We start from the raw sequence: 15,665 nt of genomic DNA on the forward strand, positions 1-15,665 counted from the left end.
TTCACAGTACGCTGAGCCTGTCTGCTGTCCATGTTCACAGTGTATATTTGTATGTCTCTCCATGCTCTTTTGTTTCATCCAGTTGTTTCTTTCCATGCACAAGCGTTCCTACAGGACATGCATCAGTTTCGGTTTGAGTTTGAGTATTCTTTGATTTCATTTTAGAATATGCTTGGCATTGTTTGTTTTTTGGATTTCTCCAAATTTATTTATCTCTTGATTCTCTTTTCAAAGGCCACGTTCAAAGGCTGGATGGACATTATGTATGCAGCTGTGGATTCCAGAGAGGTATATTTGTTGCTTCTCAGATATTTTCATTTTCATTTAGAGTATCTCAATATATGTTGTATTTCATGAGCAGGTTTAAAAACAAAAAAACAAAACAAAACAACATTTTTTGAAACATGCTCACTCACTGCCATTCTGAGTGGTAGATGAGCACAGGGATGTATGAAGCTGCCTTCAGCCCCCAGCTACCTTTGTTAAGCATAAAGCTTTGCATATTTCTCAGTCAGGATCAGTTGCCAAGCAACCGGTAGAGTCTCTGAAGTTATTATTGCAGGCCAAGAAATATTTCTGCACATCCATCCATGTACAAACAGCAGATTGCCATTTTTACAACTAGCTTTTTGTGTGGATAAACAAATGTGGGGAAAAACAATGATGAAATTGTTAATCTTTGCTCAGCAGATTTAGTTTTGTCTTTTTCCCGTCCTGGTTATTATTATTCCTGTCAAATACAGTGAATTTAAATTAAGACAGCTGCTAGCTTCATATTCATATTGTTGGTGGGATCTTTTCCCAAAATATCAAGCTAATTCTTGAATGAAATACTTAATATTGTGACTCCCTCCAAGGTGGAAGACCAGCCCGACTATGAAGTCAACATCTACATGTACATCTACTTTGTCGTTTTTATCATATTTGGCTCTTTCTTCACCCTCAATCTCTTCATTGGTGTGATCATTGACAACTTCAACCAGCAAAAGAAAAAGATAAGACCCGTTCTGACTTCAAATCCCATATTTTGCCTGAAGTTTCCATTTTGCAGTGCTAGAATATGATTATAACCAAATCTTTGTTTGTTCCTTTACTTTGGAGGTCAGGATATCTTCATGACAGAGGAACAGAAGAAATATTACAATGCCATGAAAAAACTGGGGTCCAAAAAGCCACAAAAGCCTATTCCTCGACCGCAGGTGTGTTTAGTTTTTCTTTTTTTTTCTTTTTTTTTATTTGATGAAGTTCTTGCTTTTAATTGTTCATATTGTTCAACAAAACTGTTGTCAGTAAATCTTGACAAAATTTCTCTCTTTCCTCACATCTTATAGAACAAGATACAGGGAATGGTCTTTGACTTTGTGACACAGCAAGTTTTCGACATATCCATTATGATACTTATCTGCCTCAACATGGTCACCATGATGGTGGAAACGGATGATCAGTCAAATGAAACTGAGACTGTCCTCTACTGGGTCAACTTCATTTTTATCGTGGTCTTCACCACAGAGTTCTTGCTGAAGCTTTTTGCCCTTCGCCACTATTACTTCACCAATGGCTGGAATATCTTCGACGTAGTGGTGGTCATCCTGTCCATTGTTGGTGAGTGAGAGAGAGAAGTGAGAAGCTCAATTGAATATGTCACCAAGAGGACTCATTGTTTCCTCATTGTCTCTTTTCCACCTTTTCCTCAGGTATGTTCTTGGCTGACCTCATTGAGAAGTACTTTGTGTCACCAACCCTGTTCAGGGTGATCAGGTTGGCTCGTATTGGTCGTATCCTCCGTCTGATCAAAGGAGCTAAGGGCATCCGGACACTGCTCTTTGCTCTGATGATGTCACTACCAGCTCTGTTCAACATTGGCCTCCTGCTCTTCCTGGTCATGTTCATCTTCTCCATCTTTGGCATGTCTAACTTTGGTTATGTGAAACATGGAGCAGGAATTGATGACCTGTACAACTTTGAGACCTTTGGCAACAGCATGATCATTCTGTTTATGATCACTACGTCGGCTGGATGGGATGGCTTGCTGCTGCCGATACTCAATTATCCACCAGATTGTGACCCCAACTTGGAGAATCCTGGTACATCGGTGAAAGGTGACTGTGGTAATCCCTCAGTGGGAATCTTCTTTTTCGTCATGTATATCATCATTTCTTTCCTTATTGTGGTCAACATGTACATTGCTATCATCCTGGAGAACTTCAGTGTGGCCACAGAGGAAAGTGCTGATCCACTCAGTGAGGACGACTTTGAGACGTTCTACGAGATCTGGGAGAAGTTTGACCCCACTGCCTCTCAGTTCATTACCTTTGCCAAGCTCTCTGACTTTGCCGATGCATTGGAACACCCACTTCGTGTGCCAAAGCCCAACACTATAGAACTAATCGCCATGGACATGCCCATGGTGAGCGGCGATCGCATTCACTGCCTGGACATCCTGTTTGCCTTCACAAAACGTGTGCTGGGTGACAGTGGTGAGTTGGACATGCTGAGGCAGCAGATGGAGGAGCGTTTTGTGGCAGCCAACCCTTCCAAAGTGTCATACGAACCCATCACCACTACCCTCCGCCGCAAACAGGAGGATGTCTCTGCCAGAATTATCCAGAATGCCTATCGCGCTCACCTCATCAGGCGCGGCATCATTTTCAAGCGCCACACCTTTACAAACAATACACTTAAGAACGGCGGGACCAACCAAGAGAAGAAAGAGAGTACACCATCCACAGCCTCCCTACCCTCTTACGACAGCGTGACCAAACCTGACAAGGAGAAGCAGGATGAAAATAAAGAGGAATGGGCCAGGAAAGAGAAGGACAAAAACCAAAAAGATGAATGGGAATCCAAGTGTTAGGGTTCAGTGACTCAAAATCCAATAAAACACAGCGAGATGAGACTCTGAGCCCGAAACCCAACAAATGTAGAAAAAGTGATCATTTGCAAGTAAGGAAAAAAAAACAACAACAAAAACACATAAAAAATGTTTACAGACTCAAATACTACTGAGGCAATGTGGTTTCTTATGTCATCAAAGACAGCTGAACCAAACACAATCAGTTTACCGTGGAACTTTTGCCTCATAGAGACTAAGTTCATCGAGATGAGAAACAAATACAAAATGAAAAACAGTGACTCACAGTGTGCTGGCCAATGACACACATCTCTTTGGGGACCAACTGCCAAGGCACAGAAATCTCTGCTAGATGAATGGAGAAATGCAAAATCCCTGCCACCACCGAGCGTGGAACCCCGCAGCAAGGCGCCAATGCTCCGGACTGGATCATACAGATCCCTCTGGAACTGTGTTAGCAGTCTAAAGGAGGGCTCTGTAACACTGAGTTTACCATCTTTATCAATAAAGTAAAACAATAATCAACCAAGCAAGTTTAGCTAGGAGGGACACACTTGCAAGAGGGGAAACCGAGATAGTTGGATCTTTACATTATTTGAGCAGCAAAAAAGATAACATTTAGCCCATGTCACTCGTCTTTTCATTTCCTCTTTCTTATACTGACGCTAAAAAGACATTTTCTACATGGGCTTTCACACTGACCGGGTAGGGGTCATTTGTCATTGTTTTGACTTGGGCTGAAGGAGACTTGCTCAGACCGAGTTCCAGATAAATACTAATTATTGTGCTCGTTCAATGCATAGAAATGAGTTGCATGAAGGCATGTTTTGATCAGGAATCATGCATGAGTAATCATAGTCCACAAGACACTAATTCTCAGACCACTGCAGTGGCTTGACTATAACTTTGAGGCTGTCCACTGGGGAAAATTTATAAGAAATATAATGAAAAAATGAAGATTATGGTTAATGTTATATAGAATATTGAAGGAATGAGATTCTTATGATCCTGCCCTTCTTTAGTTTTCTGTTCAACTGACCTTGATCTTTTTATTCTGCCTTTCATGAAAATTTCAGGTGAGTGAAGGAAGTAAGCACTCAGAGGCATGGTTTGTTTAGATCAGCCAATAATAAGCCAACTAGAAAAGTAACTTATTGCTGCTCTGAATGTGAATAGTTTAGAAAGAATGCGGAGTATTAGGAAGCAGGATGTCCTCATGTTGAGGATGCACAGATTTGCAGGGCCATGTCCGTAGTCCTGAACCAAATCTGGGGCTTTTCCATCCTACCGTCACTTTCCTTACTTTCCTGTGGTCCCTGTTATTCTGATGAGAGCAGGTAATGTTTCATGCCAAGGATTGTTTATCCTGCACCAGAGAGCCTCTGGTGTGGGCAAATGTCAATAGGTATCCCATCTACTCCTCTAATTCCTGGCAAAGGAGAGAAATACAGTTTTTATTTTTCAGCTTTATTTTCTTATTCCTTTTGTTTAGGGCTTGAGCAGAAGACCACATTTTGGTAGAGACATGAGACAGCACTTTTACAGGTTCACTACCTTCATCGCAGTTTTTGTACGGCAGATTCACATACGAATTTCCCAGGTTGCAATGTCTTAGGTAGTGCTTTTGGACAATTTGAGTTGCGAGCTTTAGAAAAACAAAAAGCCTTGAAGTCCTTCTCTGATGTCCTTGTGATGCAATCATTCTCAGAAAAGGCTATGATCAGTGAGCATCACCCTGACCACCTGAAACAGCAGAGTCAGCAGAGAATTATCACATGGACATGCCTTGTTGTGCCTAGCATGTATGGAAGTGGTAGATGGCCATGAAGAGCTTGTGGTTTTGTCTGAAGATTCAAATGGATTTTGTATGACATTTCAGGGAGGTGGATTGGTAATAATTAATACAGCATAAACGTGGACCAATAATTAGGTAAAGCTCCCCCCCTTCAGGGTTTAAGACTGACTGCCATGAGAACTAGAGAGAAATGGAGGAAAGGCGAGAAGAGAATAGTGCTTTGGTCTGAGTCAGAGTGCTGAAAGTCCCATGTTTGTCAGTGTATCATTGTGCTTTTGTAGGATCTCTTAAACACTGTGTGGTGTTGGACCCGAGCTCGCGCCATCTTTTCACATACTTGCAGGCTTTCAAACGCCGTCACCCGCTTCAAGAATAATTAGTCAGAGATGGAGGTAGAAAGCTTAACACTAGTCGAGATAAAACATCAGCAGGCCTCACATCGACGCAGCTATGTTGTATAATAAGCGTTGTGGGTGTTTTTCATAAAACAGAAAACAAAAAAACCTGAGGCTTTGTCAAGTGGCTGACAAGACACAAATGCCTCATTAATGTGTACCTGCCATTTCTTTTCTACACAGGAGTGATGGTCCTATTTATAAGTGGATGACTGGACTTGAATCTGGCATCCATTGTCACACCACTAATGCCATTTGGTGTGTTTAACACTGCCTGTACCAGTACCCCCTGTCTGTAACAATAACTGAGGTCTGTTTACAATATGAGGTCTCCGAATCAGTTTGGCTGCTGCACACTGAAACCAAATACATTCCCAATGAGAACCAGAGGCGTGAGTAATGTCATCCAATTTACCCATGTTCATCTTGGATGTAATGTTTTACAATGATACATTCACACTTGAGAGAAAAAAAAAAAAAAAAAAAAAAAAAATCCAAACAACAAAAAACAAAACAAAACAAGAAAAAAAAATTCATAAAAAAGAAAACAAAAACCTTTATGTGTACAGTGCAGGCTATGATGTAAATGGCACAATCGCTGAAAAAGAATGAACTTTTTGAGAGAAACTATAAATATTGTATTATATTATTTTATTTTATCGGCATGCTTTGTTGTGTTTTTTTGTAAATATGGAATTTTAAAAATGTTACTACTAATAATCAAAAAATGAATAATAACAATAATATAGAATGGCTTCCAGCTATGCCCTTTGTCACATTTGTTACCTTTTGGATTTTTTGAGACACTTTTCACTTTGTTGACAGAAATTGAATGAAATATAGATATTATATAATACAAAAGATATATACACGTATACATATATGTCTATATGTATATACATAAAAGAGAAGAACACTGTTTGTCACATTTGATTTATGTGCAACACGTTCAGTGGATGTCTAAAACTGGTTGTTTCCAGCACCCTTCTATGTTGGGGAATAGCTCATGTGTGATGTTACTGGAGCTGCTTGCCATGGATTGTAGCCTGATCATGACGAAAGGATAATGTTACCAGCACATTTCTCACTTACTGTCATATCGCTCACCTTCACTGAGTATACAGAACACGCCCACAGTCATTGGACCCCCCCCCCCCAGGACATCAGCTGGTGTGCCTGACTGCCCCCCACAAACGCTACAGACCCTCAGGCCCCCCTCCCATACACACACATCAGTGCCATTACAGCTCAACATGCAGACAGTCATGTACTTGCTTCTCATCCTCACCTTTCTTTTGATGGATGGTTTGTTTTTATTGTTCCACTCAATGGCATGTGCCTTTTTTCTGCTTTTTCTGAGAATTTGGATGTCAATCCCAGACTGAAAAAAAGAAAAAAAAAATGTAAAAGGAACACTACAACAACAACAACAACAACAACAAAACAAACATAATAATAATAAAAAAAAAACATGTTTCCAAACTATGGAGGGTGGGGGCTGAGGGTGAGCACAACATTAATCAGGGATGTCGAGTCAGAAATACTGCCGAAAGATCATCCAGACACCACACTTCATCTTCATATTCGACAATGTGTGACGTTAACAGAAAAACAGCTAACTCAAAAATGTCCTGTTCTTAGTGCTATGTTTGTCACCCACTTGGCTTGTGAAAAAGCAGCTTGCCTTCTATATTTCTGTTTTATTTCTTCAGTCTTTTTGTTTCCATCTGAAATTTATTTTTGTATCGATATTTGATTATAGGACTCATTTTTTTTAGCATGGTTTAATATGGGCGTTTTTTCCTTTTTTGCTGAAAAATTAAAAAGTGCTTTTCAAACTGTTGTTATCATTTGGCACCGTGATAGAGGATATACAGTACAATATGATGGTGTGTTGCACAACCACTTGGACTCTTGGTAAGAATATATGAAAGATTGTCTTCATTTGAGCACGAACCTTTTTATTACCAATAAAGCAGCCTTCCAGTTACAACTTGCGTTTGTTTCCTGCTGAAATGTTGACTTCTGAATATCCTTTTGCCTTTTAACTGTCCTTTGGGCAAATCTCATTAAACTGTGTCCACCTTAAGTAGTGGTCACCATTTTGTGTGGATTATTTCACTTTTGCGGTTGCTGTATGAGGTTGCAAGTGGATTACAAAACATCCTGTAAAATGGAGCAGAGTGGTGCTGTGGTAACAGGGTCATGAAAGGCAGCCTTTCAAATGTAATGGACTTATGGATTTGTTAAGAGCCCTGTGTTAACAACCCCCTCACAGAGAGAGGATGGACTATAGCCCCATTATTATGTCCATCTGTACTGGTCTGCTGTTCTTTGTGGTACACCATAAAATAAATAGCTTGGAATGATATTACAGTGATCACCTCCATAACCTCGTTGCTTCGTGTGCACACGGCTGTTGGGAGATATTGATCTGTTTGTGATCTGTTTTTGTTAGTCTCCCTTTGGTGGAGGAGGGTAAAAAGCCTTTTTGGAGAGAAGGTGGAATCGTATGTAAATGACTCCAGGCTGTGCACACTCTGAATATTGTAGACGGCCTTTTTCTCTCCTCTCTTTATTGGTGTTGCAAAATTTTGTCTCCTTGGATCCCTTTTCTCCCACAAGTCACATGGCCTCTTTTCAACTCGCAGCATGTCCATCCTCCTCTTTCCTTCCTCCAACTCCCTGGGTTTTTGTGTGTATGTATATATATATATATATGCCTTTCTGTCATCTATCATGTAGGCTACACAAGCAGACTATGAGGACCTGCTTCTGGCTGAATAAGGACCCTCATCTCCTGGCTGTACTGGGATGCTCCAGGATAGTGTGGCGAGATGGAGGAGAGGGGGGGGAGAGAGCATGAAGGGGCGAGTCAGGAAGGGAGGGGCGAAGTAAGGAAAAGGGAAGGGAGGTGGTGGAGAACTGCAGTGCAGATAAATTAATGAAGCAGCCGAGGCTGAGTCAGCAGCACACTCCCAGTTGGCCCAGTGCCTCCATCGGCTCGTGTCCATGCACTGCTGTTCGGGGTATCGGCTTTGCTTCTCAGAAAGCAAACAAACAAAACAAAGCGTAACAACGACACCACCAAAGTATGGACATTTGAAACTAAAACCGGGCACGTTCTCGGCATCTGAGCGCAGGAAGCGTCGCCGGGAGCTGGTTATCTGTGCGCGCTCACGCGGGGGTGGGAGCTGTCCGCGGTGCTGCAGATTTTACCGCCGGGACAAACAACCTCCGTCCGGGTCTGACGGTCTCTGGGAGGGGCTGCACCGGAGAAGGGCACCGCTGGCTGGCGTGGAGCTAAACCCCACCATAAAATATGTTGAATGTGCGGAGGAGCTCGACCTAATTCGGAGACAGCCACACCTACACTCCCCCCTCCTCCGCCTGCTTTCCTCCCATCCCACCTCCCGCCATCTGAAGTGTGCTGCCACAGAGCATGTGGTTTCTCTGTGGGTAGACCTGAACCTGGCTAAATATAACGATTAAACGTGTCATGCTGTTTCCTACGCTATGATTATTTTGTAAGGCCTTGGCTTCAATACGCGACAGGAATTATTTGATCCCTAATGAGAGCTGTTCATCCATGGCTATGCAATGCTTGTATTGTGCGTATATTCTTCCCATTTTGTCCCAGTTTGCTGCAGTCCTGCTCGTAAGAAAGTGCAAATAGTAGTGGAAAGGGGTTTTCCTACTGTCTGATCTTATTTCAACCCCTGACTGGGATCAGAGGCTTGAGTTTGTGCTCTTGTGGTGTTCCCTTCCTTTCTCCTTTACCTCCTCCCTCTCTCCCCTTCCCCTCCTCCCCTGGTCTCCTTTTGTCCCCAGTGACTCAGACTAGGGAGGGAGGACAGAGTCCAAAGACAGAGTTCTCCATTATAATTATGACGAGAATCCAAGAGTTGCCCTCCTCAGCTTCAACCATACATCACTCTACAGACATATATGTAACCCCCATCCACCCCTCTCCTACCCGGCCTTTCCCACCACACACAGACATAGAAAAACCTACAAGATCACAACCACCAGCTTTAGCATCCAGTTTCTCCCCACCAACTTAACATCACCCAGCCCTTTCTTTTTCCACTAAAAATCAACTCCATCAACTACTGTATTTTCTGCTTGCCTTGTTGCATAGCTTAATTTTAATCAATAATAATACATTTTCATAAATGTGCACGCTATATACAGTCTGCTTTGTAAAAAGAAACAAAACAGATGCCTTCACACCCACACACAGCTTCCCCCCCCCCCCTTTCTACATTTTCCAAATCAGCCTTCTGTTTGACTGCCTGATTTTTCTGATTTGCTGAGCAACAGCACCCACTCATGGTCAGCCCCATGTATACATGAAAGCTATTGTACTTAGTTTTTTGTCAATACAGATCACTATTTACCCTACCCTGCCCACATGATCACTATTTACAGCAAGCCTGCTGTCTGCAAGGGGTCTGGTATTTGAGGATAACTGCTGTTCCTTCAGAAATCTCAAAAGGACGTTTGAAATAATAATACATTTCCACTAACTTTTAGCTTTGAAGGAAATAGCTCTAAAGATTTTAAAAAAGGGAGCTGAGATTAGAAGCAAATAAAGGGGTCAGGGGTCTTGCTTTATGCTGCTGGTTTTTGTAAAGCAGTAACAGGCAAACACAATATCATGAGTGTCTTATACTTACGGCATGGCGCCTGTAAGGAGAAAAAAAAAACAGAAAAGAACAGGCCGATGCCAAACAAAACCAAAATACAAACAGATGCAAATTTGAACACTGACGAAACGTCTGAATGATTTTCACTTCCATCCAAAATTGAAATATTTCCAATAAAGTGAGCTTAAACAGTTAGAAACGGTCCCATTCCTTTTCACTTGCATGCCAGCCTCAGCATCAATCACACCTTCCCAACTTCCTCTGATCGCTCGTGAGGCGTAGGAACCGGGGGGGGGCGTGTCTCTCCAGTATTGGACACAGGACCTCTAAAGTTTTAGATTTACAGATTTTTAGCTCACGATCTTTTATTTTTACTCTCTCGCCGGCGTGTCAACCGATTTGGTTCCCCCCCAAGTTCCGGTTCCCCTTTACGCTAATTTACTGCTGAAGTGCATAGGTTACTGTGCGTAATTAAAGAAGAAACGTGGTGATACACACCAGGTAATAATACGACCAAAATATGTGATGTAGAATGACCCGATCGTTACGGAGAAATAATCCAGGTAGGTTGAGGATTATACATCGTGGCCATGTCTGTACGTGTTCCAGTTAAGAATATGGCCACGATGTATAATCCTCATCCTACCTGGATTATTTCTCCATAACAATCGGCTCATTCTACATCATACATCGTGGCCGTATTATTACCTGGAACAATCATTAGCTTGTAGCCAGAGTTTGGATGTCTTCTGTGGACATCACTTACAACAACACGGTCCAACTCCTCATCACAGAATACAGGTCTGTCTGTCTGTCTGTCTGCCTACACACACACACACACACACACAAACGAGTAATGTCGCGGTCCTTGTGTGTGTTGTTGTGTCTGAATCTGGAGTACTTCTACATTTGCGGTCAATATCTTTGTGCAGACATAAAGCCAACATGTTAATTAAATTCCTCTGCCCCCCCCATGCCACTTTCTCTGTTACCTGACTGCAGCTGGAGCCCTCTCCTCTCTGTCTCTTCCTTTCTGATGGCGCTCCCAAACTCAGCTGTTTCTGTCAAAGATAACGTTTTGTGTCGGGCTTTAATACAAGCTAGGCTAATGGATGTTAGCATTAGAGCTGCCCAGTTAGCTTACGTTACAAGCTAACGGCCCTGTTTCTTACCTTGCTCTACGTTTCTCGTCCCAAATTCACTGTCACCTTTTTAAAAAACATTTGTATAGAAAATTTGTCAACCATTTATTTTCTTATTCTTCTTTCTTTTCCTTGGATGATGGATGATGGACTGATGCTGACTGGACATTTTCCTACCAAACTTCAGACAACAGGTTAGCATAGCAACAGTAACCAACGGGGGCGGGGCTTAGCGAAGGATCGGTGGCCAAAACATTTGTTGTGGGGAGGGGGGGTACAATTAGGAAGAAAACAAGAAAACAAGTTAATATACTGAAATATTACATAAGCTTTCACTAAAATAGTTCATCTCATCTTGTTCGCTTTACTGGTCTAGTCGGTGGACGCGTCCTGTCTCCTGTCTGGTCTCGGTCCGTTCCTGGAGGGGTGCCGTCACCCGTCTGGTCTGGTTCGGCCTAGGTCCTGGGGGGGCGCCGTATCTGCATTAGCCCAGTCCATCACTCGCAACCAATTAACTCCGTAGACACGTTCAGGTGCCCACACCGGGAATGGACCTTTACATACATATTACATTACATTTCATTATATACACATATTCATACATACATATATGATTACAGTAAGTCATACAATCACATTACATCACCATTATATTACATCATGTATACATATTAACGTTATTACAAAGCATGTTATTATCGCAACGTTATTATCACTAACCCCGGGGTTACATTACATTATACATTCACATCACCTACCCTAGCAGGGAATCGAACCCCTCCCACCTAGGTGCGGGGCGGCAGCGTTACCGCTGCGCCACAGCGCTGGTCGAGTTGCAGCTGACATTTGCGCTACTTCACCATTTCACATTTACGTCACCTGACCTAACCGTGATGACGTGTTACCCAGAGTGAGCTGGGATTGGCTCCAGCACCCCACGTGACCTCTTCTTCTTCGCTTCGACTCCACGCCTGTTGACTTGTTTATAATTTTTATGAGTAAATAAATACCATGCTTTGTTGCTGAATTTTTCTTGTGTATATGCTACAGTTTAACTTATGTAGACCTGTAGCCTATTTTATGGGCATGTCGTGCAAGAGATAACAGATCAAGTGTAGGCTTTCAGGGAAAAAATATTTTAAGTGTTCAGTGAATGGATCATTGACTTTCGTATAAATCATGCCCTTACTTGGAACTAACCCAGGGCATAATCTAATTCCCAACCCAGTTTCCCAAAGGGCGGCCAGGATGAGCGTCTGTCATGTGAGTGTATGTTCTTTATGGTAAAATGGACAAACTTGTGTTCAACGAGTTCGTGAATTAAGAAACATACGGACACTGTCCGGTGGGTGTTTCCGAGGAGCAGAAAGTCTTCTTTAAGTACGCACGGTAACTTAGCAACTACGCACGACTCAGTAGTAAACCAGCGTAAAGGGGAACAGGAATTTGGGGGGGAACCAAACGTTTGCTTTTGTTAAACTATTGAGCAGCCTACTGAAGCTGAAATGGCTGATTACTTGAGCGCTCCGCCGTCATTAAGAAATTCTCATTATATGAGCTATTCACTTTAGCCTACCTGGTCACTGAAGACCTGTAGTGTATGAATTTGTTCCAACGGAAAGAGAAATCCATCCCATAGCTACATAGCTAACGTTAACTTTCATGCTAAGATCAGATAGCTCTCCTCACCAGTAATAACAGCATTGGTCATGTTACTGCTGTAACCACGTGAATGATGAACGAAAGACTCGAAGACCCTAGTTTATGAGTCGCGAACGTTACAAGCTGATGATTGTTCCAGGTAATAATACGGCCACGATGTATGATGAAGAATGAGCTGATCGTTATGGAGAAATAATCCAGGTAGGATGAGGATTATACAGAGGTCTGCCTGTTACAAAAACAATTACAATTAAAAAAATGAACGAGTAATGTTAGACTAGCACAAAACTAACGAGAGCATCAATAGAAATGTAGTGGAGTAAAAAGGACAATATTTGTCCTTCAAATGTAGCGAAGTGAAGTAAAAGTGTCCCCCAAAAGTAATACCCAAGTAAAGTACAGATACTCAAAAACTGTACTTAAGTACAATGCTCAAGTAAATTTACTCCGTAACTGTCCACCCCAGTTTATCACCGAGCCTGGTTTTTTGTTTCAACACCAGGTGAAATACAAAGGCGCCCTGGCCTCGGACGTTTAAGAAGCATGTGACCTGAGGCTCTCTTTTGATTGGTTTGAATCAGATTCTGTCTGCGTCCCGTATGCGTCCAAGAAACATCAGCAGCGAATCAGCGATCAGTATCATGTCGTGTTTTTTTTTTTTTTTTTTTTGATCTGATGTGGTTCAATCCCAGTCTTTTTTAGCTGAGCGAAATGGTGGACACAAACATTACAGAGGTAACTAAAGTAAGTGGGTAAATGCCCCCCCCCCATTTTTTTTAGCACCACCCGCCACTGTTCGCCACCACCGAAGAAAAGGCTGAAACAGCTTTGTTTGTTTTTTTTAAGAGTAATGTCAGCGTGAATAATGCTCATACTCGACCATTTATCGACGTATATGCTATCATAGTAGATATTATGTGCAATAATGTCTTTTCAAGAGAGTGGTAGTGTAGTGAGTTTGTCCCGCTAAATTGTTGAAGACAAGAAAACATTGCCTTTCTTAGGACAGGTTTAAATCCCTTTGGGAACCTCTAGCTTGTCTCCAGTGAAGTGATCTACCGGCTTGTCTGGTGCACATGCAGGCTGATATTGATGCAACCGCAGAGAAGCACTCCTTTAGGTCCTGAAACAACACCATGAAGCGACACTGGTCTACACTGTGAGTACTGATTATTTCTGTCACTTTTCAAAGAAGCAGCTGTCCCAGTGTGACATATGGGACACCTGCCACAGCCAATGACTCTCCTCATCATTATGGTGGTCCGGATCATAGAGGATCTGAACTACAGTGGCATGTAGTCCCCACATGGGTCAAAGGTCACAGCTCACTCCAGCTTACTCAGACAGTATCAGGTGTGAACAAACATTGTTCTGGTATATGCCGTCAAGAATATGACTTCAAAGGTCATTGTTCATTTTAATATTTAGCAGCATTGCTGCCTTCTAGGACTTCATACTAAACTATACAGAAATACTAGGGTTGGGTTTTTTGTTCTCTTCTCACCATAGTAAGACGTTTTGATGAAAGCATAGAAAGTCATGAATAAAATTTCTCTATGATTTCATCATCAGATGATCTGTTACAAAGGACAACATAAAAAGCCTCTTGAGGGTAATTGAGCCTTGATGGGGCCTGATGTATCAAACTACCTTACCTGTAATCTTGATGACTAAATAAACCACAGCTGAGAGACACTCTCTTGTTCTGGTCCGAGTTTCATGGCCACACCTCCTCATGTATCCATTCAACAGTCTTTTCTTGACAGGTTTCATCTGCAAAATCAGGGTTTTTTGGGACAACTCTGCCAAGCTTTTTTACAATGATTGGATTATGTGACCCGGTGAATTACATAAACAACCATTTACAGGCACCATTAAACTAAATGTGAGTCTAAGTGTAGGGGCGTGACAGGGCCCAGGGGTATTGTCCCTGTTCAGGAGTCACCGTGAGAGCCATACTGGCATCGCACAAGTCAGAATAACAAGTAAGGAAATGAGTTTTGGCTAAGAGAGAAATGCACCAATACACACACACATAGGGATGTGGAACCAACGCGGTCGAAGTTCAAGATAAGTGTATTTGAGAAATGTATCCCCCCTTCTGTGGAAGCTTTGATTGCCAGAAGGGTCCGGTAAACAGGATGAAGCCTATTCACCCTCTTTCTGCCACAACGTAAGTCAGTAATTCAAGCCATGTAATTCATAAAATGTCCCCAATGGCACATGAATTACATGCATGGAGACGTCAGCTCCAGCAGCCTATATCTGAGCACACAGATGTACTTGGTTGATAAAAGAAGATAAATGATGTAGCTAATGTAAAAACTGAGGAGCATTTGAACTCGTTTATGGTTCTGTTGACTGTAGTTGCTGGGGAGAAAACAGCTGGATGTTTTGACTGAGGTATGTGTCGTCTAATCTCAATTTATGCAAAACACCATTTGCTTCACGAAGGAGGCTGCAGCTAGTCAGCTGACAGTACTAACATATTGAACTGAACTTGATACCAAAAACTTTATGTAAAACCATCTTTCATCTCACAAGCAAAAGGAGTTAATGAGCACAAGGACACTACAGGGATTCACACTGAATCAATGCAAGAAGAAAATAATAACTAATACAATAGAAAAAAAAATCTATTCATCACTCACTGTTTCTTAATTATAAAGTATAAATAGGAATAAAATGTTATTGCAATTTGTCTTTGGTTAATAAAGCATGACATTTTAAAGCTTGACTAATTTTAATCTAGCTCAGGGCTTTGGGATGGGATTGAAATTCAATTCATTTAGTACAGCTCCATTTAAATACTTCACTAATGGAATCACATGTTTCACAAAAAATACAGTGCCTTCCATAATTCATAATACCATGTCAAATAATATTTAAAAATGTATATTTTTTTGAAAGCATGGCATTGTATAACTCAAATATAAATACTACCCGAGGTTTGTTGATGTAACATTCCTGTTCACTGTATGTTATTGACTGGGAACATTTTGTGTGATGCACAATACTCATGTTTAACCTTGGCAAAATGTTACCATTTGCTCATTATTTCAGTTGGTACAGTATGTTTTTGACCAAGGCCGGGAACCCTCTCTCAGATGTGCAGCCTCCACAAACTTCACCCCACCTGAACCATGTAAGTCCAAACAGTTCACAGTCAAG

General features: G+C 41.8%; 1 protein-coding gene across 1 annotated transcript in view; it reads left to right on the plus strand.

Moving 5' to 3' along the window:
• The window catches only part of scn8aa (sodium channel, voltage gated, type VIII, alpha subunit a), a 41,108-nt gene extending 35,440 nt beyond the window's left edge, over positions 1-5,668 (plus strand). Inside the window, exons 23-27 of the mRNA XM_029506243.1 lie at positions 235-288; positions 858-995; positions 1,095-1,199; positions 1,332-1,602; positions 1,695-5,668. Of these exons, the coding sequence (XP_029362103.1) occupies positions 235-288; positions 858-995; positions 1,095-1,199; positions 1,332-1,602; positions 1,695-2,854 (1,728 nt within the window). The 3' untranslated portion in view covers positions 2,855-5,668. The remainder of the gene's footprint in view (positions 1-234; positions 289-857; positions 996-1,094; positions 1,200-1,331; positions 1,603-1,694) is intronic.
• Positions 5,669-15,665: the final 9,997 nt, after the last annotated feature.

This window comes from Echeneis naucrates, chromosome 7 (assembly GCF_900963305.1).
Source record: "Echeneis naucrates chromosome 7, fEcheNa1.1, whole genome shotgun sequence".
Classification (NCBI taxonomy): Eukaryota; Metazoa; Chordata; class Actinopteri; order Carangiformes; family Echeneidae; genus Echeneis; species Echeneis naucrates.